This window comes from Natrix helvetica, assembly GCF_964273705.1.
Source record: "Natrix helvetica genome assembly, chromosome: 6".
In the NCBI taxonomy this organism is placed as follows: domain Eukaryota; kingdom Metazoa; phylum Chordata; class Lepidosauria; order Squamata; family Natricidae; genus Natrix; species Natrix helvetica.
In genome coordinates this window covers 45,672,649-45,693,130 of record NC_138553.1, presented here as the reverse complement: position 1 = coordinate 45,693,130, position 20,482 = coordinate 45,672,649, and the positions used below count along the sequence as shown (strand labels likewise).

The 20,482-nt window shown below is 36.3% G+C and overlaps 1 protein-coding gene across 1 annotated transcript in view; it reads left to right on the top strand.

Moving 5' to 3' along the window:
• TRHDE (thyrotropin releasing hormone degrading enzyme) overlaps positions 1 to 20,482 on the top strand; it is a 295,375-nt gene that overhangs the window by 193,841 nt on the left and 81,052 nt on the right. The window contains exon 7 of the mRNA XM_081957923.1: positions 5,802 to 5,867. Within this exon, the coding sequence (XP_081814049.1) occupies positions 5,802 to 5,867 (66 nt within the window). The remainder of the gene's footprint in view (positions 1 to 5,801; positions 5,868 to 20,482) is intronic.

Here is a 20,482-nt window from a genome sequence, read left to right as displayed (position 1 = left end):
GCCTGAGGGAACATTTATCTTTATAACGTTATGATATCTCCCATCACAAATTTTATTATAGATAATACAATTAATGCTAATAATATTAAAATATAGTTAAAGATATGTTACTGTGTAATTTGTCACCTTTGAAAATAGCATTTGACATATGAAATATTTTATGCCCTGCAGTTTTCAGATTTTTATGCTCTCTATGCATGGCATTTGCACTATTCTGGCATTGGTGCTACATTACTATGTTCATAGATTGTCATTCTCCTGGACAATTGAGCCAATTTTCTTCCCTTTTGGATGGAGCACAACTCACATTGCAAAAATGTTCAATTTTGCAATCTACAGTGCTAAAGCTCAACAAGACTTAGGAATGAGTTATTTTCTTATTCTCATTTTTTTTCCTCACTCTACCTCCCATCTTCTACCTCAGAATTTTCTGAGGTAAAATTACTTATATAAGTAACATATACCAAACTTGTACAACTCTTACCCTGGACTCAAATGAATCATTTTTCTCCCTCTGACCCCCACACATAGTGGTTCTCGCTTTCCCATTGCAGCAATGCTTGGGGAAAATGCCTGGAAATGGCTGGAAATTTATTGAGTCATGCTATCCATGGCTTTCAGTGGGAATTTATCAGCAGGATGAATTATGCCCTGATAACTAGGTAGTTTTCCCTCATTCCAACACATTTGTTATAAAATAGCTAGAGAAATGCACATTGAATGAACTGAAAACATGGTGGGGAGAGGGAAGTGGGGGAGAATAGCACTACATATTTTATCCTTTTTGTATTGCATTGGTGCAAAGGAATTTTATTACTAAGGAAGGGACTATCATTCATGGTTGAGGAATTGACAGTTTTTGCATTCTCCTATTGGTTGGCTACAGTGCAGCACTGATGGGCTCATGCCCTTATTCAGCCTCATTATTCTGAAGGAGGGGTGTCAAACTCGCAGCCCACGGTCTGGCTGCATCATGTGCTGGCCACCCCCACCCCCATTTTAGCGAAGAGGAAAAAGTCACGATACATCATATGATGACAATGTGATGCTATGAGTTTGACATCCCTGTTCTGAAGTAAAGAGTCATTATTATGATCTCACAGTCAGTTCCTAAGAGTTTTGGCCGGATTGTATAACAGCAATTATCCATCAAGAAATTGTAAGTTGAATCAATACCATTCTCCGTCACAACATATAGAAATTATATAATGTTAATATATGACATGTACAGGTCTAGAAAAAGGGCAATTAGTAGTGATGACTATATAGACTGTACTCACCATAAGCTTAAAAAAGAAGATATTTTCCTGATATGGTCAACTTAAGTAACTCCATATTACAACTGAGAACTATGAAATTTTGGATTGCCTAAGGCCTTACAAAAATATATATTGCTGAACTCATTGCTTGTATCCTTAATAATTGTACTGTCCCAGAGGAGTTTATCTTTTACAAGTATGAGATATAAATTTAAAATATGGACTTGTTTCCTCCAGATATACTGTCAGATTGTATTCATGAAGTTTCCTCATCTGATCATTTCCTCAGAGATTTATTCTCTCTTTAGCATGTCAACATCTATCCCAGAGAAAAATTGTTTAGTATTGTAAACTGTACCAGGAGGCAAAGTTGCATTTTTTCATTCTCTATATGATGGATTTCTCGACATTTTCTCAGATAAATCACAAACCATTCTCTTTAACTATTCCAGCAAAGGAAGCTTCTATCATTTTTTGAAATATTGGCAGAGTTCCTAGTGTCGTAAGTATACATTTCAGGAAAACCATGCAAACATTTTATTTACTGTAATAATAAATTCATCCGTGTACTCTGTTGTGAGGATTTGAGCCTTTTTGTTAGCAATAAGCATACCTGGAAGACCACAAACTCGTTATCTTTGTAAATGCCTACTTCAGATTAGGAGACTGTATCGAAGAGCATTTTCATTCTCCCCAGAGTTAGAAGAGGCTGCATGATATTCTTCATTTCTGGCTTGTGCTTAAAATTTCATTCTGATTAATTCAGATTTATGGCATGTGCTTAAGAAATAATTTTTTACAGTCTTCTTTTAAGCTCCTTAAAATCTTTAGCATGTGGCTAAGGCAGGATAAGAGATCAAATCAATAACTTTGCAACACAACTCCCGGGTTATACAATAAAGTGTGATTATTAAAGAGCTAATATATACTAAGTGCCAATAGGAAATTACTGTATAAACTTTATAAAATATAAAGTATTTTAGCTAATAAACACAGTGCTCTTGATAAAGGAATCTTACAAAAAGCTATTATATTTCTATGTAATGAAATATTCTACTGGCCCTTGAGATACTCTCCCCTTTTTGTTTTCAATGCTTGCCCAAATTTCCATTTGTTAAAAAGCTAATGTAGACAGAGGGAAGTAAACATAAAACACTGCTTTAAAAGAAAAACTATCTGCTTGCTAAATGCTTTCTTATCCAGGAATTTACCACAGGTGTTTATTGTAAAGTCACAAAACTAATAGGTAAACCTTAGGTTTTTTTCTTCTTCTTCAGTCATACTATTTTAGTTGGATACTGGGGCTGTGCAAAGATTAGAATTAAAAAGGCAAAATCAGTTTTCAGAGGCATTATAAAACCATTTCCTACCATTGTACAATAATTGTATAAGCCCAGGAAAAGATATTGTTACTTTAAGATGTTTGTAATGGGCTGCATGAATATCAGCACTTGTTCCTAATCTCATTTTCCCTGCTAATTTGTATCTATACAAGTTCTATTTGAAACTTACAGGGTTTTCTGTCTTTTCCTAATTATTTTTCCTAATTACTATCTGAGATAAACTGGGACTATAATTCTCAGAGATTCTTTCTATTATAGTTAGTGCTCATACTGGCTGAGAATTCTAGCAGGCAGTCTAGCATTTATAGAGAACATTGGTTTATGGGAGTTTGCTTTAGCGCAATGTTTCTCATCCTCGGCAGTTTTCATATATGTGGATGCTAACTTGGGAATTCTGGGAGTGAAGTTCACACTTCAGTAAGAAATATTATATTTAGTATTGTAGCTTCAAACTGTTATCACTTTATACATCAAAAATTAAACATATTACATGGAATTCGCATTGACACTATTGAAGCTTCTTGGTGTATTTGTTTAAAATTAAAATAAGCCAAAATACATCTTAAGGCAATTCACAAGAGCGCTTCAAATTTATTTTCCTCATTTTATGAGAGTATTTTAAGTGTCATTTTATGATCCAAGCTTCATATAGTTTGTTCTCTATGCTAATTCATGCTGTGAATTTCCTAATAAGCTAAATTTCATATTGGCATCCAGCTGTGTCTGCCTATGTCAACAAAATGATTGCTTTGTAAAAGAGATTTGAGTATTGTTTGTTGCTTGTTATTTGAAGGGCAAACATAACATAAAGGTTCTTGTATGTGTGTTTTGCAAGTGCTGTCCCTTTTTAAAAATGAGTTTCAAACATAGGGCAGTATGAGTTTCCAATAGTTAAATTATTTTTATTCCAAACTATAAAATTATACAATTTTACTTAACAGTTTACTAATACAATTGTAGTACAAATGAAAGAATAGTCACAAATAATTTTTTGGTGTTGCTTTGCTCTAGTTTGAAAAACTGTTAAGAGAATGCTATGATTAGAGTAAGAAAGAGAAAACTATACTTATACATATACTGTATCTATCGCTCACCATCTCCAGGCTGTATTATCCTGTGAGCCATAGAATGGTAGCCTAAGTGTCTATTGTGACTTTACCAAATTTTATGGTTGAGAACATTAGTAATCACAAAACCAACCCATCTTCAGGACTTGGGGGATGCTTTGTGACATGAAATAAGGCAGATATTAGTATAGTCTTTATTATCATTGTAAAAAATAAATACAACAAAATTGGTTAATTAAAATATTATTATTAATGTGATAAAACATATTGGATATTTATAGGATATTATGTTTATAAACTTAGTTAGTTTGATATGGAAAAAAATCTTCAGAATTTCAGCATGTTTGATATATAATACATTCATTATGCTATTCCCTTTGGGAGTAAAGCATTGAAATACAGACTGCAGAAGAGGAGTAGGAAATAGTAAGATAAATAAATTAAAGGTGCAAGAAAAAAAAGAAAAGGAGACATGGCTGAAACATTTCTCATAACTAAAGAGAAAGGGCCTGCGTATTTCATCTCCAGCATAATACCGCATTGCATTTCTCAAATTTTGATTTTTATAACCTCTTGTATACTTTCAGTTAATATTGTGGCACTATCACACCCTACTAATTCCTACTGTCAAATGAGCTCCTAATAACTTAGATGACACCAATTTATAGTTTTTGATGCACATTTGAGCTCTCTAATTAAACTATTAAACATAAATATTCAATTCTCTGTATCTGTTAATCAACATTACTTCACAAGATTAGACCAGTCTTCTTCAGATCTGATATATTCTTCCCTCCTCATATTTTTACATACATATATTCATTTCATTCATTACTTCATATTCTTTCTTATTTGAGTCTCTCTCATTCTGACTTAGACTCTACTATATGCCATCATCATCATTGGAAGGGTCCATAAACCATGATTTCTATTGTATATTACAAGTCAATCTTAAGGAATAGTCTAGTCATCTGAGAGCTATTGGGCCTCTAAAATATGCAGATGTATAAACATGCCAATTAAAATGACAGCATGGAGGCTAGCAAATGTCCTCTAGAATAAAACTATGCAATATAGGTACAATAATTTAAAACATTTTGAGTATTCCTGGTTACCTATGTCTACTGTAAATTGCATTGATACATTCTGAAGTTTCAATGAAATTCTTACTATATTCCTCTTCAAATACTGATCTTAGAATTGCAGCCTTGGATGTATATTGAAATTTATAGGAATATATTAAATGTGGAGAGTAAATGCCAAATGCAGTATTTATCAACATGGTAAAATGTTATAGTGCAAAAACATGAAAACTGTAATATAAGCCATAAAATAGACGTAGCATGTTTTTTGTTTTGTTTAAGAATCTTATCTTAAAATCCAGAGAAAATGACTTGACACAGACCTTACCTGAAATTGCTTCATCCATTCCGAAACTTCATTCTACCTAGAGCAAAGGTTATTCACCCATATCTTTAACCATAACTCCAACTAAGCTGTAGGTATGTATCTGTCCTGTTAAGTTAGAATCGCTGGCAATCTTGAGGATGCACTAAAAGAGGACATATATTTTGCCAAACACATATCTGAATGTCTAAAATTAAATTTCTGGATGCTTGTTGTTCAACCATGCAAAAACCCTGGGCTTATGGTGTTTTAAATCTGAACAGCTAGTCAATAGTGTTTCATTTATACTGATTACTCTTGTAGAACTAGTTGCCTTTATTATGCATTAAATCTCAATGTGTTATACTTAAATTATTTCATTCAAAGATATGCTTGTGAACAATCAATAGTGAGGAAGAGAAATATTGTGCTTTGATAGCATACTGTTTCATGTTGTTGCACTCATATCAGTGAGGTATAAGTTTAGTAGCTCTGTTCAAAAATAACCCCATTTCTGTATGTTCCTAACTTCATTTTCGTTTCTGTTTTTTTCTCCAACAAAGCTTATAATGAATCATGTAGCTTCTAAAATGTTTAAATCAAATAATTTTGGGAGATAAATCTGTGTGTAATTAATAATAAACCTATAATTATTCTGAAATAAATACTGGGATAATTGTAAATTTCATGTATTACCATTAAACTGCTTGGATAACAACTCGATTTTATAAAAATTGTGTTTGCAGGGTGCAGCTTTAATTCGAATGCTGGCTAATTTTATGGGTCACTCAGTATTTCAGATGGGCCTACAAGTACGTAGAAACATTTATTTTTTCATTCCTTTCTTGCTTATCTTTGCATTTATGCCAATGTGTTTTTATTGTCTGTGTTTTTGTCAATTTTAAATACTTGATTAATGGGTAAAAAAATAAAAAATGTGTTACATAAATGTTGTATCATTGTAGAAAATGAAGGTTTATATATAATTTTCCAAGTTTCAAATGGGTATGTTTTTTCCATCTTTTAAGCACATTTTGTAACATCTAATTTGTATGAGTATTTTAATTTACATGAGCATTTTTACAGTATGTCAGTTTAAGGGAATGGATAAACATAAAATATTTGTTCAGTGACATTCCTAACTTAACAGAACATATATAAAAATGCAGAATTTCCTATTAGTAATTGCAATCTCACATAAAACTATTAAGCAAAGATATGATTTTAGCATAACTGAAGAGATTCCAAAAATTGTTTACCATTAAAAAGAATGGTAATTCAAATTATACTGTTTAATTCTGAATATTATTACAAGAGTAGAAAGAAAAAACATAAGCGCAAAACAAAAGAAAGAAATAGATAAAATATTAGAGAAGATCTGTGGAATCTTTTGTCCTTTAAAACATTCTGTGTTCTGTAGTGCAGACATCATTTTATTAGGAAAGTGGATATCTCCAATTCAAATCTTTCTGATAGGGAAAGTAAAATGTTAAAATTAGAAATCATAATATACTTCATTTAAATATAGAATTGGTAAGCATTGATAAAGTGCAGAATTTTGTGATAGTAAATAAAAATATATTGTGCATACCTAGAACTTTTGCTGTAGGTCCACAACTGAATAAATAATAATAGAGTTTAAACTAATTTACTCAGCTGAAGTGATTCCTATTGGGCCATACAAGGCATTCAGGTTGGTGAATTTCAGAGTCTGAAGTCTCCATGTAGGTATATTTTTGTAAAATAATGTAAATCAATAATAACAACACCTATATTCATAAACACTAAAATACATAAATAAATAAATAAAAACATTTTTTTAAAAAATGTGGAAGCAGAGTTTGAATGTGAACTTTTATTTTCCATAATAAAGGAAAATAGAATGCATTACTGCAAAAAAACAAAAACAAAACAACCTTCTAAAAAAAATCAATACAGAACTCACACTTTGGAAAGTGTCATAGAATTTATACAATAGTACTTAATGCTTTATTTATACTTTTATTAATATGATTCATTTGTATTAATTATGTTTGAAAAATTAATAACCAGCATAACTAGCACACATGTTGAAAAGTAAAAAATTGTGAATGGAGAATAATTTTTTTTATATGTCAAGATAAACACTTCAGCAATAATTCCAAATAAATTAATGTTTCTAAAACAATTTAAAAGCAAACAAACCAAGCAAAAGAAAAAAAGAAAAACAATGCAACTCTGTCCCTTTGAAATGTATTTAAGTAAATCATATAACAGACAGCTGTGATTGATGAATTATGCATGATGCACTCTGTTACTTAGAGGTGTCCTTTAAAATAAATTGATGTTCACCTGAAATACAATTATGGTTAGATGGAAAGGGCAATCAATCTTATCTGTTCTTAGTAAGCTTTCAATCTGAAATTTAAATAACTCCATCTGGGATCAGAGCGTATATTAATATGGTTAGTTTATTTTCACCCAATAAACTGAGAGTTAAAACATAAAGCAAAAGTTAAATAAGCATATTAAGCATACTATATAAAGATGCATTTAGTACAGCAATGACAGACATCATCTCCAGGAACCATATTCCACTCAGATATTTAGGAATGGTGATTGATTCAGTTTTGAAACAGAGTTGAATCTGAAATAATTAAAACACTATTTCTTTAACTTTCTGCAATACATATATATCTTGACATTAACCTCTAGGGAGATTAATGTAGAACGTACAGTAAATGAGTCACTAGATAGGCTACTCAGAAGTGTACATCTTTCATTTAACCCAATGCCTAGTTTAAGATGGTAAAGTGTATCTGTAATTAAAAATTACTAAAGAATATAGAAAACTAAGGATTACCTGACTGTATTTCAAAGAAATGTATATAGACAAATATAAGGCAGAAACTAAAACGTTCCCTTAGCTACAAATGTTCTATGATAGAGCTATCAATTGTATTAGTTTATATAGACAAATAGAGGCTAAAACTGTTTTTATGGTATCACTGAATAATGTCATTTTGAATTATTTGCGAGAAAATAAGATGCAATTATAAATAATAAATGTGCACATGCCTTATGGCATGCTCAAATAAAAGATGACATCACGTTGGAAGATCTGCTTCTCTATGTATTGTCTCATTGCACTTTTTTAACCACTGGTCTCTAAGGACAATAAAAATATAGATTAATGTAGATTCTCTTTTTGACCTCTTTATATTTCCTGTTTAACATGAGCTAATTGCCTCAAATTCCTTTTAGTGCTATTCACAGAGACTTTTTTTATCACTTAAGACTCCTGTTCCTTATTCCAACAGTTCCTTTCTTTCTGTCTACTAATAAGGATACAGATACCATTCAAGCTACATGCATTCGACCAAATTGCATGGTTTTTCTTTTTTTTAAATATATATGTTATAGCTAGATAGGTGTATAAGCTTTCTATCAAAATGTAATTATCATGGTAAAGTTTTCTTAGTTTCACAAAATGATAGGCAGACTTATAAATTTAACTAATAAATGGGTGGGTGGGTAGATGGCTGGATAGGTAAGTAGACAGACAGACAGACAGACAGACAGACAAAGCAAGCCAGTCAGTTTGGTCTAGTGGTTAAGGCACCAGGCTAGAAAACAAGAAACCATGAGTTCATGTCCCTTTTAGCCATGAAAGCCAGCTAGATAACTTTTGAGCCAGTCACTCTCTGTTAGTCCAACTCAGCTTACAGGGTTGTTGTGGGGAAAATAGGAGAAGGAAGTTGTATTGGATATGTTTGCCACCAAGTTATTTGTAAAAATAATAAAGGTGAGATAGTAATCAATAACATAGATTTAAATTTCCTTTAAAAACAGGAAGGAACAAAGTTGCTTTTATAGTTAGAAAGAAAGTAGCAAGAACAGTATTTGACTATAAAATAATCAATGAATAATGTTAATTACACTTCATACAGAGTCCTTTATATGTCGGTCATTCAGATGTATGCTCCAGCTACTGATTTAGAATAAGAGGAGGTTGATGAATGTTATGGCTAGATAGAATTTAACATTGATAGCATGCAAGTGAGATTTACTGCTTATGATTGGAAATTGGAATACAAAGTTGGAAAGAAGAAAGAAGAAAATGTAGTTGAACTGTATGGCTTAGGAAAAAAAATGAAGCAGGAACCAGTTTATCAATTCTTGCAACTCCAATGATGTTTCATAGCAGACAATGTCATCAAACAATCAAAACAATATCACTAAACATGGATATAGCAATAGTTGGAGTGGAAACAAGGAAAGAAAGCCAAGCGCCCCCCCCCCTCCAAAAGATGAATTCTGTTAGAAGAAATAAGATTACAACATCTGTAAAAACATTCAAGATGGAGATAGATATACCTTTACCTTTACCTTTATTTTCGATTTTTATACCGCCCCCTCTCCCCAAAGGGACTCAGGGCGGTGTACAGTCAAATGAAACAGATAAAATGGAATACAAACATACAAACATAAAAACATAGAAGAGGAGGCAATACGACACTGTACAGGTAAAGCAAATAAAAACAGTATATCAGCAATCCTAAAAAATACCCAATTAAAATTACCCAGTTAAAATATATCTGCCAGGAGGTATAATAAGGTTATGAATGGTCCAGGCTGGCTAAACGGAACAGGTGAGTCTTCAGTTTTCGTCGAAAGGAGGGAAGGTCGGTGGGAAGGTCGGTAGAAAAGCAAGCAAGTTTTTCAAAAGATCTCTGAACTCAGAAGGGAAGTTCCAGCCTTAAATTTATATGTTAAAGGTTTTCAATGGAGAGATTGAAGATCAAAGGAAGATAGAAGGCATATACTGAACAATGTACACTAAGAGGTCAACATTCAAGATGCCTTAGAGTCTATTTTCTACTTACATGAATATCTCATATAAGAAAATGAAGTTAGAATAGATTTTTTATCATTAATCAGAAGGCTGCAAGAACTGATGAATACCCACTGAAATATTTTATTCAACAGAAGAAGAATCAGTTATGGTTCTGACAAATTATGTTAGCAAAGTCTGGAAAATAAATGATGTTGTTAGTTGTGAAATCGTGTCTGATCCACACGACTACAAGGACAACGTTCCTCCAGGTCTTCCTGTCCTCTACCATCCTCTGGAGTCCAATTAAGCCCATGCCTACTGCTTTGGTGACTCCATCCATCCACCTCATTCTCTGCCGTCCCTTTCTTCTTTTCCCCTCAATCTTTCCCAGCATTAGGCTCTTCTCCAATGAGTCCTTCCTTCTCATTAGGTGGCCTAAGTATTTGAGTTTCATATTCAGGATCTGGCCTTCTAAAGAGCAGTCAGGGTTGACTGGGAATAAATAAATAGTGGCCAACTAATTGGAAGAGATCAATATATAGTACATTCCAAAACCAAAAAAGGAGGCTTAACAGGATGTGCAAACTATCATGCGATATCCTTAAGTTCCCATGCTAGCAAAATAATACTTAGGGATTAGAGACCTACATGGAAAAAGAAATCCCAGATGTTTAAGTGGACATTAGAAAAGTTTGAGGAACACTAGACATTATTGCTGATGCAGGCTGGGTAATTGAGAAAGACAAAAAATAATAATTTTTAAAAATCATGTTGGATTTCATTAATTATAGAAAGATTTTTGATTGTGTTGATTGTGTCAACACAAAGTGTCCAAGATAATAGGAATCCCAAATTATCTCATGGTCCTCATGAGAAACTTATATAAAGGTCAGGAAACCACAGTATAGTGAAACAGACTGGCTCTATGTTGGCAAAGCAGTGAAATAACACTATACTTTCCCCTGATTTATTCAACCTACAGGATAAATATATATTAAGGGAAGCTGTATTAGAGAAAGGTGATCACACTTCTAAAACTGGAGGAAGAAACACCTATTATCTGCACTATGCTGATGACACTATCCTGATGCAAAGGATCTGCAAGCCTTAATATTTAAAGTCAAATAGTACTATGGAAAAATAGGAGTAAAATTAAATATAAAGAAGACCAAATAATGACAACAGGTAGAACAGGCAGTCCTAGAAGTAGAAGTGAAGATAGCATTAGGGTGGATAACTTCTGTGTTTTAAGCTCAAACATCAACAGTAAAGAAACAAGCAGTCAAGAAATGTACTGGAGACAAGTACTGGGTAGGGCAGCCATGGAAAGTATTTCCTCTAATACTCCTCTAATACTCTATGCAAATGCAAGATAGACTTTAAACAAGCAGGACAGTATTGATGCTTTTGAATCTTGGTGTTAGAGAAGTTTCCCAGAATGCCATGTACAGGCAAGAAAACAAAATTTGAAACAGCAGGTTGGGGACATATCATCATGAAGAAAAATCTATGTGGTCACTGCAAGTCAATGACAATTGATGGAACATAATCAGTCAATCAATTGCTTAATGTGTTTTCCTTAAAAACACTATGTCATTATCAAAGAAAATAGGAAACAAAAAAATCATTACGACTTCTTTGCAATTGTTCTCTCTGCTTATATTCACAAGTGTAAACATTTTTACACTTTTTTTAAAAAAAGGTACTTGTGAAATGAAATATTTTAATATAAATGCAAACTATTCAGAATTATATTCTTTAATAAGTATCTTTTTAGAAACATATTTTTGTCACGCCAACACGATTTTCATTTTAAATTGGAAACTAAGATGAAAGTCCAAATATATATTAAAGAGGTAACTTATGTCATATTTGCTTCTTCTGCAATGTTCTTTACATCTGTTTGCTTTTAACTTTTATATGGTTTGATTATTTTTAAGCCAATGTATATTTCTGTGAGCTTCTCGGTATTATATTTCATTTGCCATTTAGCAGCTCATTGATCATATATATGTGTATCATTCTGAATTGCAGTTGCTGCTATATTTGTGTTCATCACTCATTTTGATTTAGTGCATCATCAGCAGTTTACATTCGTTTACTGGGGACCTCTTGTCTCTTTGATAAATTTACAACTTTTGTATTTTAGGTTACCAAATGTATATTATCTCAAGCACTTTATATCTCTAGAATTACTCAGACATTTAAAGTTCTAGCAATAAAATAACTCAACAAAATATTCTCTGTTAGCATAGCTGTTTGAGATTTGTTTTTCAGTTATCCTAGTAGCTGGGGAAATATTTAATTGATGCAAACTAATGAACAGACGCCTTTCAGATGGATTTCCCCCCACAAGAAGTGCCTGGAATCCTTAAGATAGTTTTTTTTATACAGTTGGATCAGTTTAGGTTCTTATTTATTTGAAATTTTACTCTGCATAGCCTCAAATTAAATTAACACACAATAACCAACAGTAAAAATAAAATAAAAATGATAAAAGCATCGGAAAAACACCTAATACACATATGCACATAATTTTAAAAAGAAAAAGAAAAAAAGAAGCTGCCAATAAATCCAGAAATAAAAGAAGCATCTAAAGCCATTCAAAGCAAGGCACCTGGAAACATATTAAATGAAAGATATCTTAAGATGTCTGTGTCTATATCTTGATGGTGACAGGTATACATCTGTCCCCTTTGGGCTGGAAAAAGCACAAAATTGCCTTAACATTAATAGAGTCCTAGGCTCCATTAGCAGAGGTATAGAATCAAGATCACATTCATAATGCCTTGGTAAGACCACACTTGGAATACTGCATCCAGTTTTGGTCCCACAATACAAAAAAGATGTTGAGACTCTAGAGTGCAGAGAAAAGCAGAAAAAGAACTGGAGGCTAACACTTATGAAGAACGGTTGCAAGAATAGTGTGTGTCTAGTTTAATGAAAAGGAAGACTGGGGTGACATGATTGCAGTGTTGCAATATCTCAGGTGCTGCAACAAAGAGGGGGGGATTCTACAAACATTTGAAGCAGAACAAGAAGCAATGGATGGAAACTAATAAGGAGAGGACCACCCTAGAAATAAGAGAAATTTAGTGACAGAGTAATTAAGACAACTTCTTGTCTTTAGAAGTTGTGGTGCACCATCACTGAAGGTTTATAAAGATAATAATAATAATAATAATAATAAATATTTATTTCTTAGCCGCACCTTCTCCCGAAGGACTCGGGGCGGCGTACAACAAAACATAGGAAATAAATATATCGACATACATATAACAAAACATATACCAAGACATATACACGACATATACAAGGAGGAGGTGAAGTGATAGATAAAAACAAGTAAAAACACAATGTTTAAAAACCCCTAAATAAATTGAATGCAATTAAAATACCCCAAATAAAAAAAAAAAAACCGTCAGGAGCGATATAGTTGGATCAAAGTTGAGCCAGGCCAGCAACTTGAAAAAGGTGGGTCTTGAGCTTTACACGAAAGGAGCGGAGGTCAGAGGTATTCCTAATATCCGGAGGGAGGTCATTCCACAGGGCTGGGCCCGCCACAGAGAAGGCTCTACTCCTAGGCGCCGCCCCTCGACACTGTCTGGTGGACAGCACCTGGAGGAGGCCCTCTCTGTGCGAGCGGATTGGTCGCAGGGATGTATGGGGCAGAATACGATCCCGCAAGTAACTAGGTCCTGAGCCATGGAGCGCTTTAAATATTGTTATCAAAACCTTGAAACGCACCCGATAGACCACAGGAAGCCAGTGCAGCTCGTGCAGGAACGGTGTCACATGGGAGTACCTAGTACTCCCCATAATTACCCGCGCGGCTGCGTTCTGGACCAACTGTAGCCTCCGGTTGCATTTCAAGGGAAGCCCCATGTAGAGAGCGTTACAGTAGTCCAAGCGAGACGTCACCAGCGCATGAGTGACTGTGCGTAAGGCGTCCCGGTCCAGTAGGGGGCGCAATTAGCGCACCAGGCGAACCTGGTGGAACGCCCCCCTTGCCACGGCTGTCACATGGTCATCCATGGACAGCCGGGCATCCAGGAGGACGTCCAAATTGCGCGCCCGCTCCACGGGGGCAAGTTGAATGCCCCCGATGGCCAATGATGGAATTAATTGGCTGAACCGGGGAGCCGGTACCCACAGCCACTCCGTCTTGGAGGGGTTGAGTTTGAGTCGGTTGTCATCCATCCAGATCCGTACGGCTTCCACACACCGGGACATCACTTCGATGGCCTCGTTGGGGTGGTTCGGGGTGGAAAAGTACAGCTGAGTATCATCAGCGTACAGATGGTATCCCACCCCGAAACCAGGGATGATCTCACCCAGCGGCTTCATATATGTGTTGAACAGGAGTGGCGAGAGGACCGACCCCTGTGGCACCCCACAAGTAAGGGGGCGTAGGGTCGACCTCTCCTCCCCTGCCAACACACGCTGCGTCTGGCCAGAAAGGTAGGAGCCGAACCACCGCAAAACGGTGCCCCGGACCCCCAACCCCTCCAGCCGGCGCAGCAGGATACCATGGTCGATGGTATCAAAAGCCGCCGAGAGGTCTAATAGGACCAGGATAGAGGAACAACCTCTATCTCTGGCCCTCCAGAGATCATCCACCAACGCGACCAAGGCCGTCTCCGTGCTGTGACCGGGGCGGAAGCCGGACTGGCGCGGGTCTAGATAATCATTTTCCTCCAGATGCCGTGGAAACTGGTAGGCCACCACACTCTCTACAACCTTCGCCAAAAAGGGAAGGTTGGAGACAGGACGATAATTGGCCAGCTCCAAAGGATCCAGGGAAGGCTTCTTGAGCAAGGGTCTCACCACCGCCTCTTTCAAGGCGGCCGGGAGAGACCCCTCGCTCAGCGAAGCGTTCACTAGGTCCAGGAGCCAGTCTCGTGTAACCTCCCAGGATGCCAGTACAAGCCAGGAGGGGCACGGGTCCAATAAACATGTGGTGGGTCGCAGTCGTCCACGCATTCTGTCCAAATCCTCGATGGCAACCAAGTCAAACTCCTCCCAGGTCGATTCCTCAAGACTCGCCACGGACGTCTCCATTGGACCACTAACGGGCCAAATCCTTCCGGATTTGAGTGATTTTATCCTGCAGATATTTCCCAAATTCCTCTGCTCTGCCCTGTAGAGGGGCCTCCCGCGGCCTCTGAAACAAGAGGGAGCGGGACACCCGAAACAGGGCGGCAGGGCGGTTCTCTGCGGATGCAATGAGAGTGGCACAATATTGGCGTTTGGCCACTCTCAATGCCACAAGGTACGTCCTTAAATGGGCTCGTGCCTGTGTTCGATCAAGTTCGGAACGAGAGGATCTCCAACGACTCTCTAGACGTCTCTTGCGGCATTTCATCACCCTCAGCTCCTCGGTAAACCAAGGGGCCAGGGTGGATCGTTGCCGCCGGAGAGGCCGCAAAGGCGCCACCCGGTTCAAGGCCCCGGTAGTCGCATTATTCCACGCGACCACCACGTCCTCTACCCGGGGGCGGGTCAAGGTTACAGGAGGTGGCCCAAGCTCCGTCTGGAACCTATCTGGTTCCATCAGGCGCCTGGGGCGGAACCATCTAGTGCTTTCCGGTTCCGCCTCCCCGCAGCGGGAGGTAGCACCAGGGAAGTCAAGACGAAGGAGTGATGAAATTGGACAACCACTTGTCTAAAATGATAGGGTATCCTGCTTGAGCTCAGGGTTGGACTAAAAGACTTTCAAGGTCCCTTCCAACTCTGTTATTATGTTATTCCTGAGAAAAGCATAATTTTGGTCTTAGAGCAGATTGTATACTGTTCCTAGTTACATAATTCCACTAAGGCCCACAGAATTCTTTTAAGACTTAGTTGTGTAAATGAAATAATTACTGCAACTTCAGCGTAAATAGTATTGACAAATGTTCACCACAAAGTTTAAGGGGATAGAATTTCTTATGGTTAAGGCAGTAACCACTGAATTCTTATAGATACTAAATGACAAGGGAGCTACAACTCAGTTTCATACACTCGGTTGAAATGTCTGCATTAAGGTAAATAATTCTGCCGTATGTAACCTAAGTGATTGTACCTTAATGCAGCATTGTAATTAAAAAGAGCCCATTATTATATTTGAGGGACACCTTTGAGCAGAATCTGTCCCTTGTAATAGCTGATTTAAAGCCAATACAGACAAGATATATGGCTTGGTTTTGCCTATATACGTTTATCAAAATGGGGCTGCTGTATTGGGGATGGCTGACTGAATAAGAAGATTCCCACTCTCAGGTAACCTATTGTCTTGGTTTTTATCTTTTCTATTTAATTCTCCTAATTTTAATTGTCTTGTGGGACTTTTTTTACTTTTTATCATTGTAACCCCTCTGAGTCGCTGTATCAGTAAGATGGGCGTAATAAAAATTAAATAAATAAGTAATAAAAGTTGTGATTCAAGAAGTTGGCATATTATTTGCTAGGCATAATTAATAGGTTAAATGTATCAGGTAAGATGCTTGTGCTGTTCTTATGCTTAGAAATGGGAACAATTGTAGATTGGATCCAGTCACCTGAAATTTGAAATTATTGTGAATATGTATAAACAAAGAGGTCAAGATAGGAACTCATCAATCAGCTCTTTCCCTTCAGTAACTCTGGTACTATTGGGCCCTTTCCAACTTTTCAGTTGGTTAATTAATGGAAGAATCTCTAAATAGAAAACCTGAGTCCAGGTGGGAATATTATGAGAATACTTGTGTGGTGCATAGAAAGGGGAGAGTTGAAAAGTATGCTATGGAACTGTCTGGTAGCTGAAGTTCATCTTCAAGCATTGTTTTCCTTCACAAAGAGCAATAATTAGCAAATAATCTTTGTTTTATTTGTTCCCAATTTCCTTGGTTAAAAGCCCCCCCCCCCCTTTCAATACCTACTCTACCAGAGTTTCAAATAGAAGAGACAGATCTTTTGGTAGTGCTCTCTCTCTCTCTCTCTCTCTCTCTCTGTCTCTCTGTCTCTGTCTCTGTCTCTCTCTCTCTCTCTCTCTCTCCCCTGTGTGTGTGTGTGTGTTTAAGTCAATCTTGAGGTTTTGGAACAAGATTTTTGGAAGCGGTTTAGCCTTCACTTCTTCCTAGAGCTGAGATAGAATGCTGGGTGGAAAGTCAGCCAACTGTTTTCCATGCTTAAGCCAGGAGACTCAAATCTCCCAGTATCTAGGCTAGTACCTTTATAGTCAATACACCAAATCGTCTCTCTTTAGTATGTTAGGAAAGTATTAATGTCCAAATGATGCTGTGGCCATGACTATTATCTCTGCTGGATTCAGTTGATGGTAGGCATTCCCAAAACCTGGAGGTCTTATCTAAGGTTAGTGATAGTTGTATTCTTTCTGTCTGGTTTACGATCCATTTAACCCATTAAAGGGTTAATTCTAGCTAATTCTAGTTCCAACAGTGCTCTTATTATTTTTGGCATTAACTAGACAATTTGATCATGGACTAGTTTAGAAAAATATAGTAAAGGGAGGTGGTCACTGACATGATGGATTTAGAAAACTATAATTATTATGTTTTAGCCTAGTCTGTTTATAGTTACCATTATGCTATGACTCATAACAGATATTTTTAACTCCAGGGATAATAGCTTATTTGATGAGTCAGCCACATATTGTTAGAACTCTTTTTGGAAATTCATTTGTTTTTTATTTGTTTTTAGGTGATCAACTTTTTTATAATAATTATGATATTTCAACTACTTTGTAGTTTTCTCTTATACTTGCAAACAATTGTAACAGTAGGAAGCAAAGCTTTGTGAAATAGCGCTGCTTCCTAGAAAATGGAACTGCTAACTCCTTCATATTCTATACCAGTGATGGCTAACCTTTTTCTCATGTACCAAAAGCGCACATGTGCAACACCGTATGTGCACATGTGTTCAGACCCATAATACAATGTGCACGTGACCCCCTGTGTGCCTTGCCCCTGCACATGCATGTGTGATCCCCTGCACACTCCCCCCATCCCTGTGCATGCACATGCAATGCCCTGTGCCCCATTTTGGACCTAGCAGGCCTCCCTGAAGCCTCCTGGGACCAAAAATGGGGTGTGGGGGGGCACCACAACCCCCATGCTCCCCCACCCCCATGCATGCATATGCTGTTACAGGTATTATGTCGGCCTTGTATGCAGCTTTATTCCTCTGTAGCATTCATCTCCATTGTTCAGTGATGCATTTCCTGACTCTCTAGGATTTATCTCTATCTGCTCCTGTTGCTGTTGGATGTATATGATTATATTCTCGATGGCTTGTATAGTATGTTAACTGCATTTTGACCAAACAACATGAGCTGCAGAGACCCAAAATTTAGATGGACGGCAGGAGGCATCCGTGCATGCACAGTGGAGCTCAGCTAGTATGATGGTTCGTGTGCAGCAGAGAGAGCTCTGTGTGCCCCCAGTTGCATGCGTGCCATAGGTTCACCATCATGGTTCTAGACTATTTGGCCAAGAACTGAAATCTTTTCACATGCAGACAGAAACCCTTATGTTACAGCTTCAAGTCATGTGGAATACGTGCACATATAAATATATAAAAATCTCTCCCGAAACTCATAGCTGGAAAATTAATTGCTCCAGCTTTTATATTACTCTTTAGGCATTTTTCCTTCTTTTATAATGAAGTGGACTCTACGTAAATAATTTATAGATACAGGAAAGGTGCTAGTGATTTCAATTGCAACTCACTTCATTCTTTCTCATACCTCATTAGTGAAACTAGAAATTTTAAGTATGTATCAAATATGTTCAGATCTAACATATTCTAGTCCAAAAATATCCTACTGTGATTCTAGAATAGTCCTTCTAATATTTATTTATTTACATAGACTTAAAGAATTCTTAATTCAAATGACCCTGAGCACTTTACTTCAGTTTTTAAAAAACCTACAATAAAAAGCAGATGAAGTTCTGATTTTGTTCAGACTTTACCTGAAGTATTCTGATCTTGAAAGGCATGAGAAGATTGATCAGAGTGTTGCATTCTTAAACTATTTTGCACATTTCTAGTTTTTACTACATGCCTTTGAAATTCCACATCACAAATTTCCATAAATACTTCCTTTATTTTAGCTTGTGGCAATATTTCTTCACACAACAGAAGGTTCTAATCTTCTATATATATATAAATGGCTTTGTGTTTGTCTGTTCCAGCATAACTCTGGAACGCCTCCAGCAACTTCAACCAAACTTGATACACAGATGACTTACTCTCTGGAAAAAAAATATTGTGGGGGTAAGACACCCCTAACACCCCTTGGAGTGTGTGTTCTGTTAAGATACACCCTGTTGTGCCTTAAAATGGCTTCTACTGTGTAGCGCAGTGGAGTTGCCATGGTAACCGCTTCACAGAATTCTACAAGGGGGCTCCCTCTTGTAAGGGAGAAAATCCAAATTAGAAATCACATTTGGTCCAGACATTTTACCCCTATAAATAAATACCCGGGCAATGCTGGGTTATCAGCTAGTCTATTATAAAAACAACTCTTACCTAAAAATAATGGTAAAATCTTAGTTCCTTGTTTCTAAAAATTTATTTGGGTAGGATCACATAATTTTAGAATGGATCAGAATGTGATAGTCATCAAGATAAATTTGTATTTTTTCATACCCCAATTAATTTCACAGTGCATCAAATAAACATAAAATGCTTCTTGTCCCCTATTGAATCAGGTTTTAGTAAATATTACACAAACATGGTATAAAAGTGGGTAGATCTATCTCATGCAATCTGTTTAAAACAGCTAGAAATTGGCATGGATAGTAGATACAATAAAGAGAAGTAGTAGCAACATATGTTTACATGATTTTCACATTTAAAATATTAAACTTAACCTGTTATTGCCAATTTAAAAAGGCATCTAATGAAAGTGCGAAGTATTGAACTAAAAGGTCTTTAATTTATATATTAAAAAGTGTGATTTAAAGTACTAAACTATTGTGACTAAAGAATCAATATTTATTTTATTATAGCAATAGAACACAAGAACATATTATTTCATTGATTCTGTTTTACAATTAATAATGGAGAAATTCTTGTCAATGACATTTAATTCTTCTTGTATTTTTCTAATGTTTATAACTTATTTCCAAATTTGAAGCATATGAAGGTAACTGTAGAAAGTATCATAAGACAACCCCCACTTCCATGGCCCTAGGAAAAGGAAAAGAAAAGAACCACTTGTGAAGGCTAGGAGAAAAACGAACCCTCTGCCTCCCAGCCAAGTGAAATAGCCCCAGGCAACCTGATAAGAGCTTTCCAGAAATGGATGGATACCCATTGATGGAAAACAAGAAACCGGAAGAATGCAACAAAAAACTCACTAAATTTACATTCTCCTCTCTTCCCCAAGGCTTGATTTGACCCCGTCCACCACCCAGAAAACCAGATAGACCAGATAGACCAAACAATCAAATTACCAAAAGACATATTGTTAAATTAATCAAATATCCCATCAGGCATCTCAATCACAAAATTCCAGAAGGGTATAAAAATCATCATACTCACCTTTCCAAGTTGCCATCTGACCCAGAACTCAACGCTATTGTCACTGCAGTCTCTGACACTTGAAATAAAACCTCATTTCCCAGC